This window comes from Bufo bufo, chromosome 6 (assembly GCF_905171765.1).
Source record: "Bufo bufo chromosome 6, aBufBuf1.1, whole genome shotgun sequence".
In the NCBI taxonomy this organism is placed as follows: Eukaryota; Metazoa; Chordata; class Amphibia; order Anura; family Bufonidae; genus Bufo; species Bufo bufo.
In genome coordinates this window covers 408,266,789-408,281,278 of record NC_053394.1, presented here as the reverse complement: position 1 = coordinate 408,281,278, position 14,490 = coordinate 408,266,789, and the positions used below count along the sequence as shown (strand labels likewise).

Sequence of the window (14,490 nt, the reverse complement as noted above, 5' to 3'; positions counted from 1 at the left end):
GCATGACATGGAAGCACACAGATAGTATAGACAGTCTTATCATTGTATAGACTGCATGTATACACAGAGAAGATAAGAGACTGGACAGACTGTACAATGGCTCTTCAGCAGGACACAGGGGTAAGCAGTGTGAAGCTGCATGACATGGAAGCACACAGATAGTATAGACAGTCTTATCATTGTATAGACTGCATGTATACACAGAGAAGATAAGAGACTGGACAGACTGTACAATGGCTCTTCAGCAGGACACAGGGGTGAGCAGTGTGAAGCTGCATGACATGGAAGCACACAGATAGTATAGATAGTCTTATCATTGTATAGACTGCATGTATACACAGAGAAGATAAGAGACTGGACAGACTGTACAATGGCTCTTCAGCAGGACACAGGGGTGAGTAGTATGAAGCTGCTTGACATGGAAGCACACAGATAGTATAGACAGTCTTATCATTGTATAGACTGCATGTATACACAGAGAAGATAAGAGACTGGGCAGACTGTATAATGGCTCTTCAGCAGGACACAGGGGTGAGCAGTGTGAAGCTACATGACATGGAAGCACACAGATAGTATAGACAGTCTTATCATTGTATAGACTGCATGTATACACAGAGAAGATAAGAGACTGGACAGACTGTACAATGGCTCTTCAGCAGGACACAGGGGTGAGCAGTGTGAAGCTGCATGACATGGAAGCACACAGATAGTATAGACAGTCTTATCATTGTATAGACTGCATGTATACACAGATAAGATAAGAGACTGGACAGACTGTATAATGGCTCTTCAGCAGGACACAGGGGTGAGCAGTGTGAAGCTACATGACATGGAAGCACACAGATAGTATAGATAGTCTTATCATTGTATAGACTGCATGTATACACAGAGAAGATAAGAGACTGGACAGACTGTACAATGGCTCTTCAGCAGGACACAGGGGTGAGTAGTATGAAGCTGCTTGACATGGAAGCACACAGATAGTATAGACAGTCTTATCATTGTATAGACTGCATGTATACACAGAGAAGATAAGAGACTGGGCAGACTGTATAATGGCTCTTCAGCAGGACACAGGGGTGAGCAGTGTGAAGCTACATGACATGGAAGCACACAGATAGTATAGACAGTCTTATCATTGTATAGACTGCATGTATACACAGAGAAGATAAGAGACTGGACAGACTGTACAATGGCTCTTCAGCAGGACACAGGGGTGAGCAGTGTGAAGCTGCATGACATGGAAGCACACAGATAGTATAGACAGTCTTATCATTGTATAGACTGCATGTATACACAGATAAGATAAGAGACTGGACAGACTGTATAATGGCTCTTCAGCAGGACACAGGGGTGAGCAGTGTGAAGCTACATGACATGGAAGCACACAGATAGTATAGACAGTCTTATCATTGTATAGACTGCATGTATACACAGAGAAGATAAGAGACTGGACAGACTGTACAATGGCTCTTCAGCAGGACACAGGGGTGAGCAGTGTGAAGCTACATGACATGGAAGCACACAGATAGTATAGACAGTCTTATCATTGTATAGACTGAATGTATACACAGAGAAGATAAGAGACTGGACAGACTGTACAATGGCTCTTCAGCAGGACACAGGGGTGAGCAGTGTGAAGCTGCATGACATGGAAGCACACAGATAGTATAGACAGTCTTATCATTGTATAGACTGCATGTATACACAGAGAAGATAAGAGACTGGACAGACTGTACAATGGCTCTTCAGCAGGACACAGGGGTGAGCAGTGTGAAGCTGCATGACATGGAAGCACACAGATAGTATAGACAGTCTTATCATTGTATAGACTGCATGTATACACAGAGAAGATAAGAGACTGGAAAGACTGTACAATGGCTCTTCAGCAGGACACAGGGGTGAGCAGTGTGAAGCTACATGACATGGAAGCACACAGATAGTATAGACAGTCTTATCATTGTATAGACTGCATGTATACACAGAGAAGATAAGAGACTGCACAGACTGTACAATGGCTCTTCAGCAGGACACAGGGGTGAGCAGTGTGAAGGTGCATGACATGGAAGCACACAGATAGTATAGACAGTCTTATCATTGTATAGACTGCATGTATACACAGAGAAGATAAGAGACTGGAAAGACTGTACAATGGCTCTTCAGCAGGACACAGGGGTGAGCAGTGTGAAGCTACATGACATGGAAGCACACAGATAGTATAGACAGTCTTATCATTGTATAGACTGCATGTATACACAGAGAAGATAAGAGACTGCACAGACTGTACAATGGCTCTTCAGCAGGACACAGGGGTGAGCAGTGTGAAGGTGCATGACATGGAAGCACACAGATAGTATAGACAGTCTTATCATTGTATAGACTGCACAGACTGTACAATGGCTCTTCAGCAGGACTCGAACATTGGAAATATAGAGAGAATAAGGGCAGGTGAGGCAGTGGGTGTGATGGATGATGATCTAACCATGTAGTTGATAGGAAGTCAGGCACACTTTCTGGACTGGTGGTCAGACTGGGATCACAAAACACAACTGCCCAGAACAGGCTCAATATATATGGGAGCAACTGAGCTGGGATGAACCCAGTTACACAGCTAGAATATGGGTGGGCAGTTAGCACTATGCATCCCAAAAATGTTACTGGTAGATTACCTGTGGATGATATCGTCCAATATCAGTGAGCAGCTGGTGGATGAGACGTCCTACCAAAGGTCTGGGGGTATCTATTCTTGCAACGAGCTGTGGAATAACCTGTGGGCATCAAACAGAAATGATTCTATTAGTATATACAGTGAACATAGTCATGTGTCTGCCTATATATGTGTATACGGGTGTGCACACCCAGCATGTCATGTATACAGTCACGTGGCTAGTAAACCGCTCATTAGAGTGTAATGCATTACACAGGGTGAATGATGCAATACGAGTTGAGTTTTAGGTTTCTTTATGGAAAACACTTTCGGGCGCTGCCCGTCCTAAGGCTACTTTCACACTGGCGTTTTGAATTCCGTTTGTGAGATCCGTTCAGGGCTCAGCAGTCCAAAAAGGAGCAGTTCAGCTCCAATGCATTCTGAATGGATAAGGATCCGCTCAGAAGGCATCACTTTGGCTCTGTTCGGCCTCCATTCCGCTCTGGAGGCTGCTTTCAGCGTTTTGGTGCCCGCCTGGCGATGCGGAGCCAAACGGGTCCGTCCTGGCACACAATGTAAGTCAATGGGAGCGGATCCGTTTTCACTGACACAATATGGTGCAATTGAAAACAGTTCTGTCCCCCATTGACTTTCAATGTAAGTCGGGACGGATCCGTTTTGACTTTGTTCTTCATAATGCAGACGGATCCGTTCTGAACGGATATAATCGTTTGCATTATCGGTGCGGATCCGTCTGTGGAGACGATCCGCACCTAACGCAGGTGTGAAAGTAGCCTAACTGGTGTATGTGGTAATCAGCGAAACATTTCACTATCCAAATAAGCTTCTTAAAGGGAAAAGACTGAAGAGCAACGCTGTAGAGAGGAGCATCTACCTGCAGCCATGTGTCTATCTGAATGGTTTTCGTTCCCTCGACGAGAGCTTCATTCACATCAGGCCAGTGACCATAATCAAACCAGAGCGTGAGGACCCTGCAAGGGCAACACAACGAGCGGTTATCCACATCACAATCCGGTCACTGCATAGACACCTTGTTCCATAGACCCTACGGGGAAATGTCCAGGGGGCTGCCTGAGCCATGGTAAGTAATGATCCGACAAACCATGGCAACTGGCCTTGGCCACCACACAGGGGCAGTTTTTGGGAAAATATTTGGGGCTGCGGGGACAGTATTTTGTGATGCACTGTGGGATTGGGCTCTGCTGGGGTGGTATAATGTGCCACAATATTGTATTGCTGGGCCCCGCTACAAAATAGGGCCACTTTAAGTTCCCTGTCCTCAGTAGTTGGTTGAAAGAGGGGCATCTGCAGATCATTTCACCCATACAAGGCTTGTCCTTTGCCATTAGTAATCACGCAGTGGACCTGCCCTATGAGAAGTTTTCATGCCAAAAGAACCAGCAGGGTAGGGTCAAGTAGAAGCAGAAGAGGCAGTGGTCTAGGGTGCTGCAGAGCATTGTGACTATTACATCGGCACTAACATGGTTTGTAGTAGATAGTGCTACTCTACCAATACTAATATCCGGAGAGGAGACATATTTTGCTCAATTAGCTCCTCATCCATCCATATTACGTTAGGTGTTGGCGTCCACAAGTCCTAGTTTGCAGGTCGAGTCTCTTTCTACTGGACTCTCTGCGATTTCTCCGCTTCTCGCCCTGGACCATAATGACCACCTTTCCTGGAATATTTCTCATTTTCATCTTATTGCTCAGATTTTATTCTCACTACAGGATTGGTCAGTTGGCCGCTAGCATCTCTCATAACCTCTACTTCCCTATCATCCACGCTTTAATCTCACAGGGAAGACGTTGCCCAAGAGGAGATTGTGCAGGGAAAGAAGGCAAGGCTGGAGCCAAAGCTTAAGAAATGGCGCAGCTGCTGAGAGTCTTACCTCAAGGTATCCTGCAGGTTGTTTCCCCGAGACAGAGAGATGGAGCGGAAAAAGCCTTGCACGGCCGGCACGGAGTATTGTAAGAGCGTCTGAGAGATGTCCTGTGTGCAGAAGAAAGAAATCACAGAAAACCGCCCAAAATGATCCCGCAGATCATAAAGGGAACCTGCCATTGTGGAAAGGACTCTTAGTTTCTCTGCATTGTCTCAGGTATATACATTTGCACACGGATTCTGTAATGTACCAATAGATTTCTATCGTTTACATCCAGATCCACCTTCCATAAGGGAAGCTAAAGCAAATCAAGTGACCAATAGGCTTTCAATTGGGACATTGCATTCACGGTTTGGTTGACTGCAGCACTCCGATATCTTCACCAGAATTTACCTACACAGGCCGCCTAAGAGACACATTGATTATTGTGCATCTGTGCAGATCTGTGCGCCAGATTCTGAAATGTGCCCGAACGTAGAGCTGGCGTAGATTTCAGGTGTAGCCAGAAAGATGGCGTAAGTAATTATAAATCTGTTGGGCGCCATGGGCCCCAACCACTTTCCACATAAAAAGGACATTACTAATAGATATCCCTCTCCCAGTTACAAACGTTTCTCCTACCTCCGATGGCTTCTTTTGCACAGGGCTGTTCTCCCCGCTCCCTCCTTCGGTGCTGGAACTAGCATTGCTCGGGCGACGGACCTTCTTTTCCTCCTGTGGTTGGTGTTGGTGCTTGAAATGTAGCACAGCCTCAAAATTTAGGACAGCCCAGGCATGCCAGGCCTGAGAAGAAAGTACCAACGTTAACCTACCGGCATATATATGGCTACTGACGTTGGCATTCATTGACAAAATGCAGTGGTCTCACCTTGTACCAGTTTTGGTCGTGTTCAGTGGCGGCACTGAAATACTCAAGCACATCGGGTATTGTGCGCTCATTAATGCCTTCCAAGCTCAGCTTCCAATCCCCGAGCTTCAAGAAACACCTGCAAAATGTGGAAAGTGGGAAAAGGCTCAGGTTTGGAGAGTCAATTAGTCAGTAAGAGGCGGCAATTCAGTGATCACTGGGGGTCTGGTCCCTGGACCCTCCACTGGTCATGAACGCTTTGCGCAGCACTGGGTCAGGAGAGTCCAAAGCGGACACAGTAAATTCTAGTGATGGAAGGTGGTATCCTGACAAAGTTACCAGTTACGGTACAGCACATATTACTGGCTTGTGAGGTGTGAACCCCCCGATAACTCAGAGGAGGTCGCTCAGGTGGTAGATTCAGTCTAATATAGTAACATGCAGCTGCTTTCCATCAGATATGAATCTATCCTCAGAAAGGCCATGAATATCAGATGGGCAGAGGTCATACTGCCGGCACCCCCGCCTATCAGCTGTCTGAAGGGGTCGGGGCACATCCTCTTCAATATTTACCTGCATGCAGTTTCCCTTGTCGCGGCAGTGCCATGTAAATTACACTGCACCTCCGCTACAAGCTACACACTGAAGAGGACACCGTGCTCGCACGAGCGCTGACTGACGGGGGGTCCACACTCCTGGAACCCCCGCTGACCTTTCATCTCCTATCACAAGGCGTATACCGTCCATCTTGTAGTGTGGCAATGAGGAACTTACCTGGCCATAAGTCTCTGCAGCGGCTCATCAGCCACATGCTGGGCCTGAAGCTGCAGGCTGCTCATGAACTTCTGCATATCCTGGAAGGCTTCCATCTGCGTCTCACGAGGGGCATGTTGGAAGAACACAGAGGAGGCAAAATTCAAATGGATGAAGAAGAAAATAATGGAGAGAGCAGTAATAAAAGAGAACAGCGAAGCACTGAAAAGAACAGAATGAAGCAAGAATTCCTTTTGCGCTTCAATCCACCATATTGCAACATATTTGCTTACATCCGGCATCTAATTCTCACAGCTGAGGTTCTGCTACATTTGAATAGAGTCTAGACCAGGGGTACAGAAATGGCGGACGGCGGATGCCAGCCGTCCAGATGAATATGATAGTGAAGCAGGGAGCCGTCACCATTCATGAGGTCATCTCGACTGCTCCGCTCAGTAGCGTCCGCGGCAGCCACGATGACCTCACTACATCGTCCCTGATCCTCCAATTTGAAGCAGGAATCTGATGGAAGGGAACATAGGGTAGGGGACTATTTTGGAGACATCCCTCCAGGGAGGACACTTAGAGGACATCACTCTGTCTGGGGGTCCCACTCTGTGAAGGGGCACATTAATATGTGGGGTGCCGCTTAAGGGGACATCGTACTATGTGGGGTCACGTTCTTAGGGGGAAGTTGCAGGAGCCTCATTCTGTGTGGGAGGCACTAAAGGAATCATCCTGCTTTGACGGGGGCACTTAGGGGACATCCAAGAGTGAAGGGGCCACTTTAGGAACATTATACTGGATGGGGTGGACTAAGGGGGGATAATACCATGTGAAGTGGCTTATTGGGCTGAGGCACTAAGGGGACTAGGTGGGATAAAACCTCTAGCTCATTGTTAGACCAGTGGTGTGGTTGTACCTTCACCCAACGGCAGACCCAGGTATGAGTACTCGAGTACCCCGGGACTAGACAATCCTCTGTAAACTCGGCACATGAGCAGCACACCCCTCTCTCCTGTCTGTAGATGTGCGTCATCAGCTAGAGGATACAACCAGGGCATAGCTAGAGGGGGAGCACCGATTCTATGGTCAGGGCCCCTCAACACTATGATACAGGGACAGTATATGCCCGGTCTGAGAGAGTAGGCACAGGAACCGCACGGGAGGAGAGGCTTTCAAAAAAACTACTAGGTGAGGGGCCCATTAAAAGTTTACTGCAGGGCCCAGTCATTTCTAGTTACGCCACTGGCTACAACTTCAGTAAACTTTCAGCAGTCAGACATATTAGGTCTGCACAGGTTTACTTTAATAAGGTCATTTAGAATCGGGGGAGAAGGGGTCGGGCAGGACACATGTGGCTTCCTTTTCCAGGATTAGGCCTCGTGCACACGACGGTATGTATTTTGTGGTCTGCAAATGTCAAATCCTCAAAATACAGATACCGCCATGCGCATGCCCGATTTTCCTAATAGAACTGTCTGCAAAATTGCCAAGGACAGGACGTGTTCTAGAATTTTTGGAATGCCACAAGGAGACAAACAGCACATCGATGACATGAACGGGTCTACATGCGATCAACAAGCGGACACTAATTAGGGTGGTGTGCATGAGATAAGGGGAGGTCAGGGAGTCTGGAAGGTGATAATAGAGCTGTGAAGACAGCTTGGAACAAATAGTGGGATGGACAGAGAACAGACAAGATTCATGAAAAAAAATGTAATGGAGGAGAAAGACAGTTCAGGTTAAAAGGCACCAGAATACACCTGATGGTTGGGTGGGGGCCTTGATCAGATATCGCACTGGATTCCAAAGTGCTTCAAGCCAAGTCTGAAGAGACGTATATGCTTTATAAAGAAAGGGAATTTTGTGGACCCAAGTCTGAACCGACCAGGACCTGACAAAGTCCATGTGTAAGACTCCGAGGTAGGTACACAAGACTGAACTGAAGGCATGGCCACCTCTCCCTGCTCTTCTCATGGCACATGATGTCCCGACTACTCAACGGCATGACTCCCTTTATTTCGGCAACTCTTGAGTCCCTTTCAGCCTCTGCAGAAGGTCACATTACACAACACAGATCCACGGTCAGTACCTCTCGTGTTCTCCTCCACATGTACTTCATGTAGGCGTAGGTGACTTGTGGGTGATCTGTAGGTAAGGGCTGGTCTCTCTCCAGTGCTGGGTCCACTCCAAGTAACATCACTAACGTCTTGTGAGAAAGGGCCTAAGGATTACAGAGACCGGACACGGCTAGAGCTATTTCTCCCGGAACTGGATGCAGAATCTTACAACTGGGTGTCATCATGCCACATACCGGCACACACCGGACAGTATCAGGCCTCGTGCACAGCACCGTTGTTTTGGTCGCCATCCGAGCCTCATTTTTTGCGGACCTATTCACTTCAATGTAGCTGCAAAAGATGCGAACAGCACTCAGTGTGTTGTCCGCATCCATTCCTACTTTCCGCAGCAACCTAGTCTTGTCCGTTTTTCTGTCATTGGGTGGAACATTCCGTTCTGCAAAATGCGGAACGCACACGGCTGGTAAACATGGTATGGTTGTTTGCATGAGGCCTGAGACTGTAGGAACGCGCCTATTGACAAGGGGAATGGTAGGAAACAGAGTTTGAGCTGACAAGGACGCGCGGCACAGTGAAACAGTTAAACGGAACGAAATTCCAATCTGACTGAAGCATGTTTAACGACTCCTAAAGGAGGATGTTTCTCCTCCGCAGCTGCTGCCCTGACAGGACACAAGTTCAATCTGATGCGCAAGGATGACGCTCGATTATTTTGCAGACTAGTAATGTTCTGCGGACACGGTTCGCTGCTTTGCTGAATGACGGAAGGTGAAGGCTCGGGGACATGCTCTCACCAGGCGGCCGCTCTTGCTGCACAGACTGGCATACTTCAGCCAAGTCCTCATGTCTTCATGAGGACTGACCACAAGAGACTGAACCATCAAAATCTTCTGCCAGTCCTCCACGATGCGCTGAGAGCCCTGCGAGAGAAGACACACGTCACCTTGTAATCTATGTAACATCATCTGGAACTCAGGATGATACCGTCCTATAAGGTTCTAGAAACGTGTGCAGCCAAGTCTGAATTCAGGAGAGCATCCCATTATACACATGCCTATTCAATGGTGGGAATGACGCTAGTACTGGTTGGCAATTGCCCTCCTTCTGGCTGTACATTGCTCTGCATTTACCAGATGTCAATACTTGCAGGACACAGAGTATGTCACCGTCCTTCCAAGTCTGCCTGCCAGTATATGCCTGCCTGGCTGCAGAAGGCAGGTGAGAAACGCACCACACCTAATAAAGATCTGTCCTGACGCTACGGGGTATATAAGAAGTGTGGACGGGAAGAATGGCCCAAGAATGTCCTGGAGGGCGAGAGACTTGTAAACAGTGTAAAGTACAAAAAGCAAAGTCGTTGTGGCTCACCTGCAGCCGATCCCACCAGGTCTGACGAATAGCCTCCTGACGCTCAGGTACAAGTTTATACTGGATGACCTCTTCTAGCTGAGACAGCATCTGACAGGTGACCATGGCCTGTAAAGAAAATGTGACATCCCTCTGGCAAACGATACAACCAAGCCATCTGATGTATAATTGCATGATTGCATGCTCAAGTTCTTGGGGCAACTCACGTCCTCATGCCCTACAAAGCATACAAAGTTGGTAGTGGAGGGCGGCTGTAGTCAGCGCCTCCGCTCTGGAGGACTCAGCACAACTGTGTATTATATGGCCACCCATTCACCTTCAATGGCCCCTGCTTGTGCCATTAAGAAGACCTGATCGCCAATGGCTCCTCAGTTACAAAAGAAAATAATTCCACGCATTCACAACGCGGCAGATGCCAAAACATTTGACAACAACTTCTGCCATCAACAGTTGTCGAAGAAGGGCAAGCACTTACCCCATAGGCACAGCTATAGCCCTCTCCAGCCATTGCGGTCAGCTCTACATCAAGCATGTCTCTGGCTTTATCAATGCACTGTGAAAGATAGAAAAGCTCAATAATATTCCTGCAAAGCACAGAATTATGTATCACTGGCACTGGATATGAGAAGACCTACGTGCTGGGCAAGCGAGTAGAGATCCTGGTGGAGAGCTAGCACAGCCCTATAAAAGGCCCCATCGTAGGTATCTCTGGGGATCAGGCAGGTGTATTTCTCCATACTATCCCACTCTTCTGAAAAGAGAATACACAGGTCTAACTACTACCTCCATTATGTCTCATCATCCACAAGCTCCTTACTAAACAGAGGTTAGACAAGAAGGACCACCCTGAGCCCTGAGAAGGAGGAGGCTAGGTCCATGGAGAAGATGTCGTCAATGCACCAACCACTCTCCGTTATAGTGTATAGGATGCACCAAAAATCTCATCCAGGAAATCAGAGCCCCAAAAAGAGGGTCTTCATTTTGTTTGATGACAACACTATTCCTTATAGAGACCCCCGTAAAAAAAAAAAAACATATTGCACAGTATAGGCATCTTTCTCAAATGGGCGTCTATGGGTGACAGCAGCAATCGGCAGCATCCATTAAAGGCAGACTAATCCTGCAGCGGAGTCGGGCCTATCATTGCCAGGGCTTCGTGTACAATCTACTATAAACAGGCATCTACGGCACCTGCGACACCCCAAGGCCCACTGTGAAAGGGGCTAATGTACTTAAATAAACCGCAATTACGTCATTGGAAGTGATGGGCAAAGAGGTGGAGACTGGTCGTTAGGAGGCGCTGGGAAAGCAGCGGCTGAGGTCTACTCGGTGACACTGGATCAATACCACACTGACCAGACATCTTACCTAATGCCCACGTGGCTGAAGCGGCCATTCTGGCCATCTTGGTGCGGACCTCCTCGCTGACGTTGTCCCAGTTCTCACAGCACTGCTGGTGAAGTTGTCCCCTGCAGGGTTGGAAAACAGAATAAGGGTCCGGGCTCATTGACAGTTCCCAAAGCATGTCCTTAGTAATCGGTTCTTCTTAGGATGTCCATCGGAGGCCCTTAGAGTCCTCCCTTTGGCCTCCATTGGGCTGCTATTTCAGAGTCCACCTTTTATCTACATTCCATCTATTAACAACTATCCACAGCTGGAAACGGTTGAAGGTTATGCCGGAGTGATAATAACGATTGCCCATAAGTGCACAGTAACCATCTGAAACCCTAGGCTGGGAGAGGATGAAGTTATGGGCCCAAGAGACTCCAAACACATGTCTCCTCCCAAGTTCCATCGGATACAGCATTGTTAATCACAGATACACACACACAATGGCTGCCACGTGTCAGACACAAGGCCTTGTATTCCGTGGCCTGCTGGTGTCATGGATAGTGCCAGTGCGCTAGCGTGACTCCTATAAGCTGTGGCAATGTGTCACTTTCCCCGTGTATATGTACACCCAGCAATCACAGCGCGCCTCCGCTCCACCTCCGCCCTACAGAGCGGGGCCGGGGCGCGATGCGTCTACGTGATTGCTGGTTGGCCGAGACAGGATCGCTGATCACAGATCATTTCTGGGTGCCATATTCTTTTTGTGCCCCCGTGGAGAAGGTGGTAAATACAACTGGTGGCAGCAGGCTCTCTGGGGGCAATATGGCAGCAGGTACACTGGGGTCAATATGGCAGCAAGTACACTGGGGGCAATATGGCAGAAAGTACACTGGGGGCAATATGGCAGAAAGTACACTGGGGGCAATATGGCAGAAAGTACACTGGGGGCAATATGGCAGCAAGCTCTCTGGGGGCAATATGGCAGCAGGTACACTGGGGGCAATATGGCAGAAAGTACACTGGGGGCAATATGGCATAAAGTACACTGGGGGCAATATGGCAGCAGGTACACTGGGGGCAATATGGCATAAAGTACACTGGGGGCAATATGGCAGCAGGTACACTGGGGGCAATATGGCAGCAGGTACACTGGGGGCAATATGGCAGCAGGTACACTGGGGGCAATATGGCAGCAGGTACACTGGGGGCAATATGGCAGAAAGTACACTGGGGGCAATATGGCAGCAAGCTCTCTGGGGGCAATATGGCAGCAGGTACACTGGGGGCAATATGGCAGCAGGTACACTGGGGGCAATATGGCAGCAGGTACACTGGGGGCAATATGGCAGAAAGTACACTGGGGGCAATATGGCAGAAAGTACACTGGGGGCAATATGGCAGAAAGTACACTGGGGGCAATGTTGCAGCAGGAACTCATGTAAACATTGGCCTTATGGTTGCCTTCAACGGGCTATAAATGTAACTGGCATAGTTACATTTATACAGTCGCAGAATTACTAACGGCCCTTTTCAGACAACCATAAGGCTGATGTGGCCCTTGGCAAAAATAAGTTTGACACCCCTGATCTAGACAGCTGTATTAGGGGGTTTGGATTGCCCTCAGTAGTACAGGCTTAGGCCAGCCTGACAATACTAGAGCATATAGTAAAACGGACTGGCTCCTCCGGATACAAAGAACAACGTTTCTGTGATGTAAAAACTGTGACCTGTAAACTGTACAACTCAATGGAAAAACAAACTGAGATCTTTTAGGTGGAGGGAAGAAAAAATAATAATAATAATGTAGTTGCATAAGTGTGCACACCCTCTTATAACTGGGGACATAGCTGTGTTCAGAATTAAGCAATCACATTCACAATCCTGTTAGATCGGAGTCAGCATAAACCGGCCATCATGGAAAGTGCCTCTGATTAACCCCAAATAAAGCTCAGCCGCTCTAGTTGGTCTTTCCTGAAATGTTCTTGGTCGCATCCCACAGCAGAAGCCACGGTCCACAGAGAGCTTCCATCAGAGGGTTCTCATTGTTAGAAGGTATCAGTCAGGAGAAGGGGACACAAGAATGTCCAAGGCATTAGATCTACCATGGAACACAGTGGAGACCGTCATCATCAAGTGGAGGAAATATGGCCCAACAGTGACATCACCAAGAACTGGACGTCCCTCCAAAACTGATGAGAAGACGAGAAGAAAACTGGTCTGGGAGGCGACCAAGAGGCCTACAGCAACATTACAGGAGCTGCAGGAATATCGGGCAAGTCCTGGCCGTGTGGTCCATGTGACAACAATCTCCCGTATTCTTCATATGTCTGGGCTATGGGGTAGAGGCGCAAGATGAAAGCCTCTTCTTACCAAGAAAAACATCCAAGCCAGGCGACATTTTGCAAAAACACATCTGAAGACTCCCAAAACTTTTTGGCCTAAATTCCAAAAGATATGTTTGGCGCAAAAACAACACTGCCCATCACCAGAAGAAGCCTGGTGGTGGCAGCATCATGCCAAGGGGCTGCTCTTCAGCTGGAACTGGGGCCTTAGTTAAGCTGGAGGGAATTCTGAACGGCTCCAAATACCGGTCACTATTGGCCCAAAACCTTCAGGCTTCTGCTAGAAAGCTGAACATGAAGAGGAACTTCATCTCTCAGCATGGCAACGACCCAAAGCAGACATCCAAATCAACAAAGGAATAGCTTCACCAGAAGATGAAAGTTTTGGAATGGCCCAGCCAGAGCCCAGACCTGAATCCGATTGACAATCTGTGGGGTGATCTGAAGAGGGCTGTGCCCAGGAGATGCCCTCGCAATCTGTGGGGTGATCTGAAGAGGGCTGTGCCCAGGAGATGCCCTCGCAATCTGTGGGGTGATCTGAAGAGGGCTGTGCCCAGGAGATGCCCTCGCAATCTGTGGGGTGATCTGAAGAGGGCTGTGCCCAGGAGATGCCCTCGCAATCTGTGCGGTGATCTGAAGAGGGCTGTGCCCAGGAGATGCCCTCGCAATCAGTGGGGTGATCTGAAGAGGGCCGTGCTCAGGAGATGCCCTCGCAATCTGTGCGGTGATCTGAAGAAGGCTGTGCCCAGGAGATGCCCACGCAATCTGTGTGGTGATCTGAAGAGGGCTGTGCCCAGGAGATGCCCTCGCAATCTGTGGGGTGGTCTGAAGAGGGCTGTGCCTAGGAGATGCCCTCGCAATCTGTGGGGTGATCTGAAGAGGGCTGTGCTCAGGAGATGCCCTCGCAATCTGTGGGGTAATCTGAAGAGGGCTGTGCCCAGGAGATGCCCTCGCAATCTGACAGATTTGGAGGGTTTTTACAAAGAAGAAACAAAATGTGCCCATGCTGATAGACTCATGCCCAAAAAGACTGAGTGCTGGAATAACATCAAAAGGGGCTTCAACAAAGTATTAGTGTAACGGTGTGGACACTTATGCAACCAGATTATTTTATTTTTAGATTTTTTATTCCCTCCACCTACAAGATCTCAGTTTGTTTTTCCATTGAGTTGTACAGTTTATAGGTCACATTAAAGGTGGAAAAAGTTCT

The 14,490-nt window shown here is 48.2% G+C and overlaps 1 protein-coding gene across 1 annotated transcript in view; it reads right to left on the bottom strand.

Annotated features, from left to right (window-relative positions):
* The window catches only part of LOC121004454 (serine/threonine-protein kinase mTOR-like), a 166,647-nt gene that overhangs the window by 58,784 nt on the left and 93,373 nt on the right, over positions 1 to 14,490 (bottom strand). Inside the window, exons 23-34 of the mRNA XM_040436677.1 lie at positions 10,975 to 11,075; positions 10,242 to 10,357; positions 10,082 to 10,159; positions 9,607 to 9,714; positions 9,033 to 9,158; positions 8,250 to 8,381; positions 6,176 to 6,270; positions 5,423 to 5,540; positions 5,176 to 5,337; positions 4,561 to 4,661; positions 3,543 to 3,639; positions 2,670 to 2,768 (exon numbers count right to left, since the gene is read on the bottom strand). Of these exons, the coding sequence (XP_040292611.1) occupies positions 2,670 to 2,768; positions 3,543 to 3,639; positions 4,561 to 4,661; positions 5,176 to 5,337; positions 5,423 to 5,540; positions 6,176 to 6,270; positions 8,250 to 8,381; positions 9,033 to 9,158; positions 9,607 to 9,714; positions 10,082 to 10,159; positions 10,242 to 10,357; positions 10,975 to 11,075 (1,333 nt within the window). The remainder of the gene's footprint in view (positions 1 to 2,669; positions 2,769 to 3,542; positions 3,640 to 4,560; positions 4,662 to 5,175; positions 5,338 to 5,422; positions 5,541 to 6,175; positions 6,271 to 8,249; positions 8,382 to 9,032; positions 9,159 to 9,606; positions 9,715 to 10,081; positions 10,160 to 10,241; positions 10,358 to 10,974; positions 11,076 to 14,490) is intronic.